A 19,261-nucleotide genomic window follows, 5' to 3' on the forward strand; every position below is an offset into this window, starting at 1 on the left:
TCGGGGGAGTTTAAGGTCCCGTCCACATTACACAGGAGGGATTTGAAAACGGAGGTTTCATTCTGAAAACGCATCAAACGTTTTCCGTCCACACTACACCGGAGGGATTTGGAAACGGAAGTTTCACTCTGAAAACGCATCAGATGTTTCCCGTCCACACTACGCCGGAGGAATTTGAAAACGTAACAATCATCGGTTATTTGGGATTTGTGTGTGAAAAAGTCAATCGAATTTTACGTCTTAAACGAATAATACGTCTCAGAGTCAGAGTTTCACAGTCCCTTAGCACTTTACTTCAATGTCTCCTTTTCACTATACATGCATCCTGCGTAGCAGACGTAAAACGGGGGAGAAGGTGAGGTAGAGCGAGAACGGGGATAGAAGGAGGGGTGTGGGAGACAGCTGCCTTCCCCTTCTTCCTCGCGTTTTTTCCCTCCCTTCCCCTTCCCTGTTTACGCCTGCGACTCAGGCTATGTACATGTGGTTAGCTTTCAAGCTGTTTGACAAGAGTTTATGATTGATTTCACAGCTGTACTACAGAAAAAAGAACTATTGGAGCATTATCAATATTTTTGGCTTGGATGGCCTTAGTTTTGTTTATCAGAAAATTTCCCAAGCTTGGAATATACGTTGTGATGTTTACAAGTATACTCTATACATTTCTGAAGTTTTTCGTCATATATGTGCTGTTCCTTGTTGCCTTTGCGCTTTCGTTCTACACCTTGTTGAATGATCCTCAGGTGAGACTCAATTTACTGTGCTGTAAGTCAATCAGACCTGAATTTTACAGTAACTGTAACAAATTGACGTCAGTTTTTCGTGCGTCTGTCCTGTTATTGATCATGAATTTCGTCGTAACATTGTCAAAGTTTCTGTGGATCCACGAGGCGATAGCCGAGTGGATCCCCAGACTACTTTGATAATGTTATGACAACATTCATTGTCAATAACATGACAGATGCATGAAAAACTGACGTCAAGTTGTTTTCTAGGATGACAAATTGTCAAATTGTCCCCTCTCGCTCGCTGACGCATTGCATTAACTATAAATTCATGTGTCTATCCGCTTATTGACAATGAAAATTAGCCAATGAGCGCGCGAGAATTTCTGCAGCTATCGTAAAATAACTAATAGATAGCCTGTAATGTGAGTCATCTCCCGCGCTCAGCCTAATTATAATCGCCCGGGGACGGGAGATGACAGACATTTCAGGCTAACTAATAGAACGCTCCCGCAAGTTGATATCACCCTTGAGTGGATATCCCCCATGCCCTTCAATAGATCGATCCCTCCCGCATTAGCTGTAGGTGAATCCCTCCCATTATAAGTAGCACCTGTTATAAGTAGTCCTCTCCCATACCTGCTCCACTCCTCTTTCCCAAGTGGACCCCTTCTTTACGTGGACCCCTCTCGTTTGGGGACTTATCTCGTGAGTGGACCCACTCTGCCTTCCAGTGAATGCCCCCAAGGTAGAACGAGGGACACCTGTAAGTAGACAGGGACACATCCCGTAAGTGAGGGGACACCTCCCGTAAGTCCATAGTGACCCGGGTTGCCCCCTGTTATAAATGAAAACCCGTTGTAAGCAAAAGCCACACGAAGTAAACTCTCCCTGCTCCAAGCAAATAATTTTGTATTTTGATGTAAGAATATAGCAGATACCTCAACTGACACCTGTGATTCTCTCACACAGCGCACTGTTCCTGCTTTTGGGGCACCAGGTCGTGCTATCGTGAAGACTGGAGTCATGATGATAGGAGAGTTCGATTTTGACGACTTATTTAACTCACCGGATAGTGCAGTACCTGGCGTCACGTGGTTCATTTTTATTGTTTTCGTGATTGTCATGACCCTGATCTTGATGAATTTGTTGGTAAGATTTCTTAGGTTGTGTAAATATTTCTCACGCTGATACGCTGCCAGCTACAGGCCCTAGTTTAGAGAGACAAATGACTGAGGAAACTGGGGCAAAGGCGGGAAAATAGTTCCCGCCAACCCGCCGACTCCCGCCTCGCCTCCAGTTTTCACCGACCACCGGATAAGGGGCTTGGACTACACGCATTGTAAGCAGAGTAGTAGAGATCATTTAGTAATGGTCCAGGCCTTCGTTTTGTCAGCTCGTAATAAATTAGCGTATCTTCTGTGAATTATTCTGAAACAATTCCTGCGGAATATACGTACAATTCCGCTTGGAAACTCAAGATAGCTACCCAAATATTTAGCGAAGTAACATTGTATTGTTTGGTCACCTCAGGCGTGAACTTATGTCGTGCAATAGACCATTTTACAGTTGTCTGCTCGGTGACCTGGCCTTTGAATGGCAGCGAGGCTGGAGTTGACCTTGTTTTGATACAGACCTCACTGCTTTTGTTGTGTTAATCAAGTTGTTCTAATGCTAAGTAGGTTCATTTACGTCACAAAAGCAGAGAGGTCTGTATCAAAACAAGGTAAGTTGTAGCTTCGCTGCCATTCAAAGGCCAGGTCACAAGGCAGACAACTGTAAAATGGTCTATTATGTCGACGAATGTTGATACCTGCTTTGTCCTTCAGTTTCCCATTAAAAAAGAAACTCCGTTTTTATGTCTCGTCAATTTGGATTTTCATACAAAGCTCGCAGCCAACGTTTTTCATTATTCTGATAGCTATATCTCTTCATTTTAGATCGGTTTGGCTGTAGACGACATCAAAGGTGTCCAGGAGCAGGCAGTTCTTGAGCGACAAGCCATGTTGGTACGAACTGAATTACGGAACTTGAGTTGAGACTTTATCTGTGTGTGTTCATTCAATTTCGACCCGGAAAATTCCATTGTGATGACGTGGCATTGCGTAGATCAGAGCAGTGTTGCTGATTAGTTGTTACTTGTGCGCGAAAATTGAAAACCGAGCAGCAATCAATGAGAGAGACACGACACGAATCCCTGTAAAGCTACGTCATGGCCTGATTTCATACCTTGGGGGGCTGGAACTAGATGTGCTGTTTGGCAGACGGAAGCCGTAGATACGTAATAAAGTGAAGAAAAAGGGTCGTCGAAACGGGAAGTATTTTTCGGGTCGATTCTGGGACTTCTTTCCATGAAGGAAGAAGCGAGCTCTTTAAAAAGTAATTTTCTAGTAGTACTTTGATCGTGTGGATCCTTAGCCCTGTTATTGGTGATTGAACTCCTGCAGAGTCAAGATGGATTCTTGAACATTTTCCAGACATTTTCAGATCCATTTGATTAACAACGGAAATGCGTATTTTTTGTAACTTTAATGGCGAGTATTACTGTGCTTGGTTGTCCAGACAGTAGGGGAGATTGTCAGTGTCCTGTGAATAAATTGCAATCCATAAAAATCATCACTTGTCCCATTTTTGTTTAGGGTTTGGCCATCAAAAGTCAAGGTAGTAGAGGTGTTTTAGTAACACATCTTTAGAGCTTTTGATTGTTTTATCAGTCCAAGTTCTCTGTAAGATTTAGTTTGGTGTGCGGCAATCTTTATAAGATAAAAATAAGACTTAAATATTTTTGTTACAGTTTGCTGGCAAGGGTTTTTGGAGGACCAATTTCCTGCACAATTTTATGAGGGATAGTCTGGCACGAATTGTTTAAGAATATATATTGTCAGTAAGCACATGGTTATGAATAACTGATAGACGTTTTCTTCTTTATTGAAGGTTGATTTAGCAATGGATGTAGAGAAAGCTTTGCCGAGAGGTCTTCGAAAACGTTTTGTTCCAGACAAGCAAATAATTCGGCCAAATCAGTACCACGGATTCAAACGCTACTGGTACAGTCCGCCTATCTCTGCAGAGGATATCCAAACTGCACTTAACCCAAAAAAGGTCAGTGTCACGCGTAACGCCTCTTCTCGGAGGGGTTTTGCGTGACGAGCCAAGCACCGGTGACAGTCAGTCAGACGGTCAGTCTATCAAACAGACAGACACCTAGTCAGTCAGATAGAAAATCGGTAAGTCAGTCAGTCAGTAAGATGCTCAATAAGTCAGTCAGCCAGTCAATTATAGCGGAGCCCCATACTCATGAAGGAACGAAAAGGAAACCCATGAGTTGATTTTCTCATGGTTATCATGGCTAGCGATATTGCTCGTGGGTGCGTACGCACGACGGCGACGGCGACGGAGTCGCGCAACATGGCGACCATACTCCAAATTATCTTTTTTCTCAGCTCGTGAGCGGACGGAATTCAACAAATCCTGCAATCTGATTGGTTCCTGGAGCGGGCGGAATTTTCTCATCCGGACCGCCACAGCGGGCGGAATCCGTCAAGTTGATCTATTTTCGTGAACGAATTAGTGGTAATCGTCATCTTTCGCCCCTTTTATACTTCCATAAACGATTAATCAACGTAAGTTTATCTCTATTCGCCTTCAGTTGGTAAGGAAAGTCACTGTAAGTAAATTCAATTGAGTTTTTTGAAGTTGTGAGAGTTTGTTTGGCTGTTAGTAGCTCGGCGCTGTAATGGCGCGTAATCCTGTGTCTCTCCCTGTACAATTTTAAGTAAAAAATGAGTCAATTTCAGTCGAGTTTACCTCTCCGATCTTTGCCGTATTTGAGAGAATTTCTGTGGAATACACTTCACGAATTTCCTCGCTATCTGCCACTCAATTTACGGTAGAAAAGTCTGATTTCGAGTGATTCGTAACGACTGACAGAAATTGTTTTTGTAGTACAACTTCAAACTTTGCACGAAATTTCACACCGGAAAAACACTTTTAGAGAACTTAAATGGTGAACTAAATGCAACTAACATAAAGTAGTTCGGTATCAATCTGGTCTTTAATACATCTTTCTTTGTCTAGTATCTGAGTTACTCGCTCGTTCGCTTGTTAGATTTTTTACGAATGGTTTGTATGAGTCTGTAGACGGCGCGTAAGCCAATTCAGTGACAAACCTGCGTAAACAAACCCACTTGTAAGACAATTTACCGCAATATTAGAAAAAAAAGGTAAACATGTTATTGTCCGGCTTAGGGTCGGTCCGTATAGTGAAAAACTGTGACCTCGGTCACAGTTTTTCCCTATACGGACCTCCCAGCCGGCCAATAACATATATTAATAGGTTGACAGAGACATGCAGCCTTTACCGTGTACTTCTTTGATGTTGGACATCCAAGTTATTTTCAATTGACACGTGTCAAAACAAGGTATCCGCTGACCAGTATCATGTGACCATATCGCGGGCTCAAGTTTACAGCTCATCGAGGTCGAGTGTGTTTTAAAGTTGACCCCTGACCAAGTGCTGTTTTTCGATTGGATCGCGGGCTCATCCCAGGTGAACTTGTTGAAAACAGGGCAGGATTGTTCGGAAGCCGGTTAAGGCTAACCCAGGATTAAAAGTTAACCGAATTATAACTTTTTCTTCTATACAAATGTTTTTTGCTGCTTTGTTTTGTATATAATTATAGTGATTGTTAAAACTCAAAACAGAAGGCCAAACAATATACAGAAAACCTCAACGCAAAGTTACAAAATTCAAATCAAAATTCTACCTTTTCCTGGGTTAGCTTAATTTGGCTCTGAACAACCCGACCCAGGAGCTACGCTTTAGCCTGGCCTAAATCTATATATTTTATTCGAACGGTTAGTAAATGAGAGACATTGTTATATAGCTGGCGATTTTCCCGCTACAGCGCGCCCATTCATCTAACAATGAAACTGTTTAGCGCCAAATGTCATGAGCAGGCAACATTGCCAAAACTACGACGTCAAACGGGAAACTGTTCACTGTTACCCGCGAAATGTTGACCGCTGTTGTGCGTGATCAGAGCCTGCAGTTGAAGGTGGCCTGATGTTGTCGCTGGAATCTCAGCGCGTTTTTCAGAATTTGCTTTTGTTTTGTTTTGCTATATAACAAATCACTTAATGACTGGTTCTTGGGGAACAGTGAATTTTGCTTCCCTCAATCTCAATGTTTCCCTCGACTTCGTCTCGGGAAACATTAAGATTCTCGGGAAACAATTTACTGTTCCCCTCGGGACCAGTCATTAAGTGTTAAATGTCCTATCCCTTATTAGTAAATCAGTCAGTCTCCGTCAGTCAGGCAGTCAATCAGTCAGTCAGACAGTCAGTCAGTCAGTCAGTCAGTCAGTCAGTCAGTAAGTCAGTCAAACCGTCGATCAGTCAATCAAACAGTCAGACAGTCAGTAAGATAGTTAGTCAGACAGTCAGTTAGTCAGTCAGACAGATAGTCAGTCAGGACTTCATCAGTTAGTCAATCACAAAGCCAGTCAATCAGTCGTTTCCTCAATTCATCGTTGAATCAACCCACCAAACAAGTAGCAAGCAAGCAATCGATTAGATTAGTTAGTCACTTCAGCAATAAATAAATACGTTTACCTGATATTGGTGAAGCGTAGATTTTGTCTATAGCTATATGTATGGAAAGTTTACCTAGGTACCGGCTAAATGATAGGACAACCTAAAAGGTCAGAGTTTGAGGTAAAAAAAAATTGCAAGCAACGACCACAAAACAGGATCTCGGTACTTCTTAAGAGTTCTTTTCAACATTTCCGCCGAGCACCCCGTCCTTTTTATATGGGATTCCCTTCCCCTTGGTCTTCACAGGAAATGATTTTATTGAGTCTGTTGGTTTTCGTTGTAGAGTCCACTTGTAAGATTAAATGACCGAACAGAGGAGCTTCAGGAAACTGTGACAGGACTGAAGAATCGAATGAAGACAATGCAGTGTAACCAGGAGGAGATTCACAAGATGTTGAACGGAATCGTCAAGAAACTTGAAGCCATTGTCGAGGGAGACGACGATGAAGATGACCAGCTGTTTTAGTCACGTGATGTTGCCGCTGGTCGGTAGGAAATAAACAGCAGACACATAGCATACCTTACGGGCGAATGTGTGCCGACGTCATTGTTGCATTTTTCGTCATTAACATACGACTTTGCGTAGAGAAGGTATCACACTAGACGCGAACTGAATACAAACATCCCAAGAGCTTGTCAAACTTAGTAATTAGTGAAATTTTTCGCTCTTTGGGTGCGGAGAAATTGGCTTTCAAAAACTGCAAAATTTCTAGGTGCCAAAAGCGCTAATGAGTTCCTACATTCTTTGTAAAATGGGACAGTTCCAGTTAATCGTGCTATGCCAATTTTTGTAATTTGATTAGAAACTGTATCGGTTGTGCTATTCAGGCAAATATTGTAAACAAAGATTTCCTTTTAGCTGACCATTAGAAGGTAGCTCAGTTTTTGCTGGCAATATGTCCAGTAGCCACGTACGCTTGAAAATAAACTGAACGCATAAAGATGTAATATAGCAAACACAAAAGACCGTGTTTGACCACATTTCCAAACACCGAGACGAGAGCTAAAAATTCGACGCGTAGCGGAGTACTTTTGAGGAACTACGAGGTTTTTGGAAACGTGGTCAAACATGGTCTTGAGTTTTTGATATATCTTCTCAGTTTAAGCTAAAACTAAGGAGAAAACTGATAAACAAAATTGTAGAAAAAAAAAATTGTGCTAAGTAAGATCAGGAGCCCGTTTCTCGAAGGTCCCGAAAGGTTTTCCCAACCGGAAAGCCATAGGAAAATCTCGAACCTTATGATTACAGAGCTGTTTTATTCACATATTCTCAATATCAGCAGAGGTTCTCTTCATACAGGGAGTTTCAAGCGTATACACCTCTCGGTTTTTTGGTACAGATTATCTAAAAATGGCTTTGTGGGCCCGAAAAGTTTCCGGGGCTTTCGAGAAACGGGCTCCAAATATCCAAACGTAGTCACGTGATTCCCTTTGTTTAATTTATTAATTATCAACGAGTTTGAGAAGATACAAATACCCACTTGAGAAATAGTTTTTCAAAAACATATTTAATATTAGACCAAGTAACCAAGTTTTCTAGTCGCTCACCCACGCGTGTCACGCAGTGCTACGTGATTTGTCTTAGGTGAATATTTATAAAGTGATGTAATGAAGTATGGAAGTGTTTTTCCCTCCGAAACCGGGCTGTGCACGGTGAATTTGAATTTGCAGCTGACCAAGTATATTGGTATTGGCAAATAAAAGTGAAACTTGATTTGAGTTTGTCTTTTGTTTTGATTAGTTCGCGTTGTTACGTTTTGATACATGTTCACATGTAAGGCACTCTTTCCTCCGCAAAGCCTCAAAGGTTTTTTTTTTTTCGCTGAACGATATGAGTGCAGGCGCAAGGTTACGTGTATTTTGCGCCTGCACTCACCTCGCGCAGGGGCTTTCTATAACGAATGTTTCGAACCTCTGCGGAGGAGAGAGTGTAAAGCAAACATTCAAACAGTTTCATTGCGTTTGTGCTCGGAAAACTGCGTTTCTTGGAACATCTGATTTCTTTTCCTGGAAAATTTCACAGTCCTAAGCAGCCCTGATTAGGTGAAACCCTTTTCAGGGAATGGTAGATATTGCGAGGTAATAGGACGACTTTTACTAATTCGCGGAAAGTGGGAAATATCCAAACGGCAGTGAAGGTTTGAGGATGACCTGCGCGAATAAAAATCATTGCTGAAAAAATAAGTTTGTCAAATGCACTGACATGCACGTTGCACAACAATATCGTGGAAATAAGATTGGTGGAAACCAATGGCTGGCCTTAGGATGCAGATATATATGAGTCCTTTAAGCCAGCGCTGAGGCCCTTACTCATATTGTGCACCATAGTTAATAGAAGGAAATGGTTATACGAAACTCGACAAAGTTCTTTGTTGTGTGCGTTTGTTCTCTTTTTTTGGCCCTGACTGTGCACAAAACACAACAGTTGATTACTACTGACCGAGGAACTAACCAATAAAAAAGCAATCTCGTTCCCAGAGCCCACGTGTCTTTTGGTCAGGCGCTGACCAAAAGACACGTGGGCTCTGGGAACGAGATTGATAAAAACGTTTTGGTTACGTGACTCATGCATAGTGTATGAACGCAAAACAAAAGACTGTGCACGGTCGTAGACCTTCCAACATAAATCTTGGCATCTTTGTCTACTCCTTTGATGTTTGCCGGACCTCATAACCATTCCCCTCTATTAACTATGTCTGCACTTACTTTTTATGACCGAGTGCAAGCCGAACTTGTGTCGGAAGCCTTGCTCACGTGATGATGGTCGAGTGTGATAAACAAGAGTAGGGCGGCGATTGCAAGCTCCCCACTTCGAGCACTAACGTGTAGGGAAAAGGATCGGAGACACACACAGTTCAAGAAATCGAAATTTTCGCGAACATCCTGGACTGACTATATCATCACGCTTGACCATCGTCATCGCTTGTGAAAACCTGTTGGACAAAAAGTCCAGAGTTCCCAAGTTTTTCCTAGTATGTCAGTACCCTGCACCCAAGGATAAGCACGAGTCAACAGTATCTTTATTCACTGAGTGATTACTAAATGTTAGGAAAAAGTAAAGTCATATACTGAGTTTAACAATTTTAGTGTTGTCATCGCGCGTGTTAATTCAGTGAAATAGTTATTCCTCGGAATCACTTTCAGAGTGTGTTTCTCCACCTTTTTCGTCCAATACATGCAGATTATCCCACTCCGTGTTTTCGGTTTCCATAACCTCAGTAATTCTTAAAATACTGTTTTGATTGAATTCGCGTTCTGGCACAATGTCTCGGCTGTCAAACTGGTTTGTGGCGCCATCGCTTTCACAGGAACTCATATCAAGTAATAAAATTCTTGGCTTTAGAGGCCTGGGCTCATCAAATTTTCGTTGGCATACGCAAGGAAGAGTGAAAACAACGTCTGTCTGTGACCTGGGTGCTAAGTCCCAGGACGTTATTTCCTCAGACTCAAAGTCGGGTTCGTCATCCATATACTCGCGTATAAGCTTAAGTCTAGACACACATCTTAGGCTTTTCCGTGTATCTCTCTCCATCTTGAATTCTTCATCAACAGGCCTAGGAGTTGAAACACGCGGGCTATATTCAGTAGGGAAACTCTTTTGCAACTCCTTCGGCATCTCACAGAGGACAGGCTGCGCCCATTTAGAGTTACCGCCAATAGAAAAGTAGTTAGCATCCTCGTGTGCCAGTGGCCCAGTCTTGGATCTCTGAACCTTGGTCCGAGCGTTTGTTAAGGAAAAATTCCTACAGAAGCTTTCCTCTCGTTTGATTCTCTGTATACCTCCTCCAAGTTCACAAACTTCGTTTTCGGCCTTTTGTTTGCAGTTGCTTTCTTGCAGTAGTTGTTTAGCAGCTCTTTTAGCTTCAAATCTTTCTGTGGCTTTTCTGACTTCGAACACTCTCCTACACTTTTCGCATTTTAATGAATTACCATCGCAGTGATGTCTTCGGCCTAGCGCTTTCCAGTGGAGAGACTTGAGTGGCCGGTCATCTTCGCCTCTTGCCAGCGTACCACTGGCTACTTCATGTTGCTTATTGCACTTCATCTCCTTGACAGAAATGATGGTGTTAGTCTTGTAGAGATCGTGTGGAGTTGACTGCTGGGAAAGTTCAGAGCGAAGCTTCTGTAGATTGGCAAAGCGTACCGATCTGCGTGGCTCTTTTTGAATTTTAAACACGTCGGGCATTACTGTATCCGGCTTCAGAACTGCATCTATAGCTGTTTGTTCAGCTTTTATGATACGTTGCGCAAAGTGCATTTTTCTTCTGCGCCAAGACAATCTCCTCCCGAGAGAGGCGTTGGCGGAGTTTCCACCGCTTCCGAGAATTCTTCGTAGCATAGAAGATTCTCCATTCTGAGATGTTAGACTTGGTAACATATCTGAACCTTCTGCACATTTGTCGGCAGCTTCTTCAAGCATAACTGGAAAAAAAAAAAAAGAAAAAAGAAAAGCGAATTAAATGCCACGAACAAACTTTCAAGTTTAAGTAATCAATTAATCAAGACGTCATAATATGAGGAAGTTTTAAGAAGCGCGCGCTCGCTCAGAGACGCGCGCGCTTCAGAGAAACTTGAATGTACGTATTTACTTTTTTGCACTACGACATACTCTCAGTCCAATCATTGCTACCAGCGGAGATATCCGGGGCAACGGTCCCGTTACAGAAGTCCAGTTGCTTTTTTTATTTGCCGAATTTCAATTTTGCTCTGTCTCTTTCTCGCACTGAATCTTATAGCCTGTTTTTCCATGGATCTAGCGCTTGTGCATATAAACAATTTCTTTCCTTTCCCAGAGACTACAGAAGTTGTTACGTTTTCCTTTAGATTAAGTAGGCAAATGACTTCGTATCCAAAATTTACGTGATTGTTTCTCTTTCTAACAAATCACAAAAGTCGGCCTTTTCGATGGCAAACCGAAGTCACTATAAGAGTTCTTTTAAATTCACTTTATAAGTGTAATAAGAGTTGTTTTATTACAATATATGATTCGATTTATTAAAAAACTGTATCGAACTTTTTCAGTCGATGTTAAAGCATAATCGTGATTAGCATTTAGATCATGAGCTTGATATCACTATTTAAAGAATTGAGTGTTCTGTCGAGGAACCATCGGCTGACAGCTACCCCCGCGGAAATTTGATGTTCTTAAAACAAATATTTGCCCGTAAAGCGAAGCTTCGAGGGCAAATACGCTAGTTTTAAGAACATCAAATTTCCAAGGGGCAGCTATCAGACCGATAGTTCCGAGACAAAAAACACTCTATTGTCTTTATTATTCACCACTAAATTTTCTTCAGCGCGCTAGTTCAAAAATCATATAGCTGGTTTTCACATGACGTCACTAAAATTCGAACTTCAAATCTATTGATCTTCCTGAGATTTTACTTAAATGATGTATGAGAGCAGCTGAAAACTAATATTCATACAAATTTTCGCTCCGAATGGGTTCTTGGTTTTGTGATAAACTACGCTTGAATTTCTAAGCTTTTGCGTGACACGGTATTTAGATGACGGCCTAGAGAGCTGTCATGATGGTTAAAAGAGTGACTTATTTCAGAGAACTTGGCTATCTGAACAGTTCATGTCTTAGAAAAAGTATTATTTTAATGTTTTAGAGTTCCTCGAGGGATAAATTCACGCTTTTGTAGCGAAACTCAGTGACAGATGTTTCTGCTAGTTTCCGGCCGCCATGTTGGTGCCCATACGGATGGGCACCAGCATGGCGTCTCCTTACAAATCTCTATAAATTTGTGTAAAAAATTTCTCCGCATACCTCGCATAAGAAAAATTGCTGTGACCAGAATTTCGGTGAGAGTCTTTGCATATTTACCTTCTTTCATTTCCCTGATTCTGGACTTTATCTATTGACCAGTTTTGATTTTTATTTTGATCTATTTTGAATTGCGTGACACTGAAGACCAGCAATTGAATTATTATTAGATGAAAGCCGTTGACGTCAAATGCAAAATTTGAAAAACAAAACAGACAAAAACCCAATTTCAATTATTTATTTTCTAGTAGCCCGCTTGTTTACGGAAAAATTTTCTGAGCATCCGGGTATTTTCCTCAGACGGGCACTATGGGCTGTTATAGTTCACCACTAAATTTTCTCCGATTCTTATTGGTTTAAATTGATCACGTGACGCGATAGTGTTCATCCGTGGAGACACTATCAGCCCATAGTGCCCGTCCGAGGAAAATACCCGGATGGATAGTACTCGTCCGTGTAAATGCTTCTGTAAAGAAGCGGGCTTACAGAAAGTAACCAATTGAAATGTATTAAGTGGGTTTTTGTCTGTTTTCCTTTTCAAATTTTACATTTGGCTTTAACGACCTTTCACGGCTTTCATCTAAAAAAGGTGAAAATAATTCACTATGAATTTTGAACTGGCGCGCGTAAGAAAATTTAGTGGTGACGATAAAGACAATAGAGTGTTTATGTCTCGAAACTATCGGTCTGATAGTTGTCCCTTGGAAATTTGATGTTCTGGAAACTAGCATATTTGCCCTGGAAGCTTCGCTTCTCGGGCAAATATTTGTTTTAAGAACATCAAATTTCCGCGGGGCAACTATCAACCGATAGTTCCTCGACAGAAACACTCTATTGTTTAAATAGTACCTCTCCGCGGACGAACACTAGCGTGTCACGTGATCAGTTAAAACCAATGAGAATGGGAGAAAATTTAGTGGCGAACTATAATGGCTTAATAGTATACGAGTAGCTAAGCTAATCAGATTGCAGCATTTGCATTAGTATACTAGGGTCGTGCTTAGTCTGCCTGTGGCGCACATGGGTGACGTTGCGCGACAAACCTCGTGAGACACCGTGCAGGACTGGGTCGAGTGTGGACGCTGACTTGTTCCTCGCAGTGTTCGACACGTAGACAGACTCAAACCGATAAGAGGAACCAAAATGAACGTTTGGATTTCTCCATAGTTTATTCATTCCAAAGGACGACTTTCGCTTTCTTGTTGCAAGATGGAAGCAAAATATAATTTAAGAAGCCCAGGTAGGCATTTATGTTGAACTTTGCAAACGAGGCAATTTAAATGCAGTGAAAACACTCCGAAACAATTTCCTTGATTCTCGAAGGTGTCAACTGAAGATGGTTTGAGTTGGATTGTTTCCTCTTCATTTTCAGGCGTCAAACGCTTGATGAGGGAAGCCAAGGAGCTTAATGAACCAACAGAGCTCTATTTTGCCCAGCCCCTCGAGGTAAAAAATCGCTGCGATCGCGACTTGTGCTAAACATTTATGTGAAAGCCGGAATTTAATTTACGTATATTTACAAACAAGCTCATTTACTACAAGCTTACTAGGGGTATGCGACCTCTGGTTACGCAGAATTTAATTGATATAAGTTATGTCAATGGACACCAATCGGCTATTGTTGTCAGTTGTTGTTGGCAATCTATAAAGGCCGATATCACAGTCACACAGTCGATATACGTGGTAGCTGAAGTTTTTAAAAATAAAATGTGATATTCAAATAAGCATACATGTACAGCTTGGGATGTCACTCAGCAAGAACGCCTTACGTCATTCCTTACCAGTTGATACATGTTTGTAGGGATATGTGATGTAAAACAACAGGCTGGGCCACAGGATGAATCACTATCTTGGAGATAGTATGGTTTGTTTTGTTAACACTTATCCACTTGATAGCGATTTATCCGGTGGATAGAGTTATTCAGCCTTCAAGCATTTTATTGGGGCCAGGCTAACATGAGTGGTTACTCTTGGCAGGATAATTTGTTTGAGTGGCACTTCACTGTGCGTGGCCCCCCTGACAGCGATTTTGCTGGTGGACGATATCATGGCCGGATAACCCTACCACCTGAGTATCCCATGAAGCCACCCAGTATTATGTTACTAACGGTGAGTATTGTAAGGACAAACTCCCAGAGTAAAGCCTGCTTCTCGCAGACTGCACCTCTTGTCATATTTTAACTGCCTCCTGAATAACGGAGAGTTCTTGTTTTAAAAATGTTTTTATGGCCAGTATTCCTTTGGGGGGGGGGGGGGGGGGGAGTACTAATGTAAATTCCGGATAGGTGTGTTCTGCAAAGGGTCTTAAACCCTGACCCTATTTAAGGAAAAAGCAAATGATAGCGGATACCTTATTTAAGATCAAAATCCGACAAATGATACCCTGTTCCAGGGAAAATCAAAAACTAAGAATAACGTGAACAGGACAGTCAACTTTATTTCATTTCTTTGACAATGGAAGTTAATGGATAGTAAAGTTTTAACAGTTCAGTTCTTGTTCATTTAGCTGGACATTTACACACTGCAATTTTAGCTGATACAATTTAAGTACCCTATCTAAGGATCACACCAGGAGCATGATGCCAAAGGATGCAAAAATGATACACTTCAAGAGCCTCAAAAACCCTACCCTATCCCGTGGCACATACCTGTATAGCCCATAATTATGTGGGAGTACCCCCCTTCCTGGCCAGCATTTCCAAAGAACTGCCTTGGGACATGCCTGTGAAGTTAAATGGGAGTCAGGTTCCCAGGCATGCCAGCCATCATGTACTGGGGCACTTTCCATTCAAAATTTCAATTCTTATTTTTTTAATTCTTAATTCAAATTCCAGTTTCAATTCTTAGAAATTTCCAGTGGTGAACAATCTTTAGATTTGTGGAAACTTTCCCTAAAAATTCAGCACTATTTGCCTCAATTTAAAAGTTCTGGAATTTTTGGTTAAAAGGAAAGCACAACTAAAGTACCTAATTCTGTCCTTATTAATTAGGGAGTAGAGGTTTGTTTCATGGAGTAAACAGCTGACACTGAAGGGACAAGCCTCTGGGAGGTCTCGGGACATGCTTCCCCAGAAAATTTTTAATATTAAGAGGCTCTGAAATGCTCTACTGTACACAATCTCTTGGAGATATTTCCTACTAAACAAATCAATTTTTGAAAAGGTCAAAATGCTAAGAATATTAAGGGATTACAAAGACTTTTTTCAATTGTTATCCTACAACAGTAGCATAATTGAAAATGTGTACACTACACCCTGACCCCATGCCCCCTCTCTAGACAGTCAAGGTTCAGTCACGTTCCAAAAAAACCTGTGTTTTCCCTAAATGAAATGTACTCTTTACAAGTTACACACATTTTATTTCACGATTAGTACATGAAGGTGGCTCAGAGATCAAAGTCGTTGTTGTTTAAGCCAGTGGCTGGCACTTTGTGAGAACCCTGTATCAAAGTCTAATATCCTTGCAAGGTTGTTTTGACTTAATTAAATCGTGAATTTCTTGATTTTGTTTTTTTCAGCCAAATGGTCGATTTGAAGTAGGGAAGAAAATCTGTCTAAGTATGTCAGCCCACCATCCTGAAACATGGCAGCCATCATGGAGCAGTAAGTACTGAGTGGAGTTTTTAGTTTATTCAATGCATGATTTCTACAGCTATAGTACACCCTGCAAACAGAGCCTCCCTGTAGTCTTGTGCAAAATTTGAGAGAAAAGTTAGCCTCAATACTTTATGGATAAGTCAACCCGGTAATTTCAGTTCTCCTTGCATACAAGAAATGTGTGAGAATCGGTCACTGAAAAATTGCATTATGATGACATTACTCTGTAGCTTTAACCCAAACAGTTCAGTGTACATGTACCTGTGGTTCCAAACATGCAAATGATCATGACTATTTTCAACAAAACGTTTTTCCAAGTCGCATAATTCATGTGGATACTGAATGTATGATTGTGTTAATTTTGACAGGTGACAGCTCTCACAAAACAGGCAAATTGAGACATGTGACTATTTTGACGCAACTCCTGTAATTCAATGTGGATACTGAACGTGTTCATTTTTACCTCTGACAGTTCGCACGGTGCTCATGGCATTGATTGGATTCATGCCGACTCAAGGAGCCGGAGCAATAGGCTCACTGGATTACACTCCACAGGAAAGGAAGGTTCTGGCAAAAAAGTAAGTGTGCTGTGTCATATATTTTTCACCTGACTGTTTCATCTCTGTAATCTTGATTTACTTACTTGTAAATTCAAAGAAGTTATCAATGAATAGTATCCTTCACAACTGCCTAGTAGCTGGTCAGGAAAATTTGTAAATCCTGTTTCATCAGACTGTTATTATTATTTATAGATACAATAGTCTATATATGGTATTTCTTTTGACAGTTGTCTGTTGTCGTGTCTGTTTGAAGTAGCATGTTTTGAGACTATTTTTCTAACCAGATTACTGCTCGCATATGAGTTTCTTTTGACAAACCTTACTGAATCGAACAACGCTTTTTGTATTAAGGTCACTTGAGTGGAAGTGCAATGGTTGTGGCATATGTATTAGGACAGCTCTGCGAGAGACTACTGGTATGTATAATTATGCTTTAATTCAGGTTTGCTTTGTAATTCTTGCTTTGCCATTTATATGTGGAGGTGTTAAGTGTATTTTCCAGTACATGGTGCATTATTTTTGTTACTGATTGCTTGGAAGACTGTTGAAATTGTGCTTTCCAGCTAAGTTTGAAGTCGTTTTTTAACTACGTGTATCACAGCATCAAAAGTGGAATGGATTTTTGATATTGATAGACATCACAACTCACAATAAATATGTTAATATCAGGTGATTCATCTAAAGAAGCAGAGAAAGAAGCTGCAGAGTTAGCGGCACAGATCACTTTTAAGGTAAGTTATCACAGTCTCCATGACATTGTGTTGTGTTCTTGGGTAAATATCACATTTAACACTCTAAGGGCTTTTCTCCATCCACGTGCATAAATCGGTATCAGTGAATTGTCAGAGTACCCAGACAAAATGTTAACACTTGTGATGGACCAGCATTTCATATTGGGTGTGACAATACCCTCTTAACCTTTGGGTGCTTTCTACTGTGCCAAATATTCTGGAAATTGAGATGGAAATAAAATGAAACTGTAAGTTTGGTCTCACTAGAAAATGTCAAGTGAAAAAGGCCAGATTTGAAGGAAGTCCACTTTGACCACTTAGACCAGTCAGCTTGAAATTTGTCATTCCATTTTGACAAAACCAGTTTGTTACCCTACTTTAGTAGATTTTCACTTATGAGAGGGATTGAGGAAAGGAATTGAAAATGGCAAGAGCCATTCTCCTCAGTTAACCCAGGTGGATCAGAAATACAACATTGGGTCAGACAGGCCATTAGCACCCTTTGTCTCAACTCAGTAATTTCCTATGCTTTGCACTGTGTTAACTAGTTGCCATCTTTCTATGTACTCAACTTCTCAGGGAGAGAATGAAAAGGAGAAAACCTCTGATAAAACCACAGCAACACCAGTGCCTACTGAAACAATCCAGTCACAGGCTGCAACGACAGAATCTATTTCTATGGCTAGTCCACAGATGGGAGCTTCATCTATGGGCGTACCTCCACAGTACTATGCCTCCTATCAGTCAGCATACCCTTATTATGCAGCAGGATACCCAATGTACAACATGATGAATGCAAATCCTCTAGCGGCACAAGCTCATCAAAATACTGCACCACCTTCTACAGTGTTGCCTAATCAGACAGGCAGCGTTCCTTCACCAGCCAATCAGAATGTAGGAGATAGTGGCACAGCTAGTAGTGTACGTCAAAGGACTGCTGTCAATCATTCTACTGTGGGACAAAATACTCCTCCGCCGGCAGGAAATCTTTCTCAGGGTAATAGTTCTGTTGTCCAAACACAGCCTCGCGTGACGCAAAGCAGCATGGCCTCGTTAATTGTATTATGGGTCCTGGCTGTGTCTATTGCTGCATTGGTTTGTAGAAGACTCTTTATGGTATCATAATGTCATGACACCAAATTTTAGCCCTTGAACACTGTAGTAAGAGGGTAATACTGGGCAGTGAGAGGTAATTACATTCAACTTCAGGAGGGGCATGGTACATATCCCTCTAAATCCTGAAAGATTCCTTGCATAGGATTTTTAACTTTGCTGTCTAACAGGAATTAATGATAAAGAAATCTTGTATTTACTGTCACAGTGCATAGCCAGCTTGTCACACCTTGCATAAGGCCATGATTTTATTAATCATAGGCGGCAAGTTTATTTCAAACTTGACATTGCATCACGTGGTAAAACTATTTGAAACACGTGACTACCGTTTTTTGATCACGTGTCAAGCTACGGTTTGAATGGGCCTGTGGTCTCTCCTTGATGTACATGTACATGAACATGGAGAAAATTGAAGTTTTAAAGTTAGTTCTTAAGCCTTGTAAAAAATAAATGGTACCTTAAGGGAAGGGATTAGCAATAAAAAAATTCAATGCTTTAATTGCTTGTTATTCCGTAATTTTCCAGACCAGTTGATTTTTCATCCAAAATTTCAGGCGTTTTTGGCTAAATGGTCAGAGGATTTTTGTGCTCAAAACTAAAGTTGGAAGAGCGCAGAAGGAAATATCGGAGCCGAATTGGTTATGAAAAACGTTCTTAGTCTAAACAACGCGTTGTCTCGTGAAGATGTTGAAAGCATTCGACAAAGAATGACCGAACTATGTCACTATTGGGCCTTTAAGAGGGGTGGGTTGGTGGGGGGGGGGGGGGGAGGGGTTAGGGCACGAAAAGCTCTGTGAATAGGGGCGCCAGGACACCGGCTAGCTTCTCTTTTCACACGCTTCAGACCTACACCAAAGGTTTTATTCGGTTTGCTGCTTCTAATGTTTCTCGTTTTCAAGAAAATGTTTGTGCTGTTTAGTTAAAATGTGACGAGTTGCATATGGGCTGTGTGTGTGATCTTAAACGGCGGAATTCAATATTGCTTATCTGTGTTATGGTGATCGGTGAAATTTTCAAAAGTTATGTGCAACCAATGCCTATGCCGCAAAGACTCATTTGAAGAAATAGCTGATCTGTAGCGGGTGTTTTATAGCTTTTAGAAAATCAAGGGAAAAAGTAACGAATCAGGTAACACAAGTTATCCGTGATTTGCCGAATTAATGTTGTTGACATC

At 41.1% G+C, this 19,261-nt stretch overlaps 2 protein-coding genes across 3 annotated transcripts in view; both read left to right on the forward strand.

Annotated features, from left to right (window-relative positions):
* The window catches only part of LOC110063950 (transient receptor potential cation channel subfamily A member 1 homolog), a 32,771-nt gene extending 24,740 nt beyond the window's left edge, over nucleotides 1-8,031 (forward strand). For both annotated transcript variants that reach the window (XM_020770948.2, XM_089283048.1), the window contains 5 exons: nucleotides 530-740; nucleotides 1,695-1,874; nucleotides 2,663-2,731; nucleotides 3,657-3,824; nucleotides 6,601-8,031. In XM_020770948.2, coding sequence (XP_020626607.2) covers nucleotides 530-740; nucleotides 1,695-1,874; nucleotides 2,663-2,731; nucleotides 3,657-3,824; nucleotides 6,601-6,783 — 811 coding nt within the window. In that variant the 3' untranslated portion in view covers nucleotides 6,784-8,031. The remainder of the gene's footprint in view (nucleotides 1-529; nucleotides 741-1,694; nucleotides 1,875-2,662; nucleotides 2,732-3,656; nucleotides 3,825-6,600) is intronic.
* Nucleotides 8,032-13,182: 5,151 nt separating this feature from the next.
* Nucleotides 13,183-18,586, forward strand: LOC110064036 (ubiquitin-conjugating enzyme E2 J1-like). The gene is made up of 8 exons (XM_020771041.2): nucleotides 13,183-13,327; nucleotides 13,460-13,533; nucleotides 14,065-14,196; nucleotides 15,605-15,689; nucleotides 16,156-16,261; nucleotides 16,595-16,659; nucleotides 16,913-16,974; nucleotides 17,554-18,586. The coding sequence occupies exons 1-8, from the start codon at nucleotides 13,297-13,299 to the stop codon at nucleotides 18,097-18,099; spliced, it is 1,101 nt and encodes a 366-aa protein (XP_020626700.2). The 5' UTR covers nucleotides 13,183-13,296; the 3' UTR covers nucleotides 18,100-18,586.
* Nucleotides 18,587-19,261: the final 675 nt, after the last annotated feature.

This window comes from Orbicella faveolata, unplaced genomic scaffold, assembly GCF_042242905.1.
Source record: "Orbicella faveolata isolate gen_17 unplaced genomic scaffold, um_ofav_v1 contig_12, whole genome shotgun sequence".
In the NCBI taxonomy this organism is placed as follows: Eukaryota; Metazoa; Cnidaria; class Anthozoa; order Scleractinia; family Merulinidae; genus Orbicella; species Orbicella faveolata.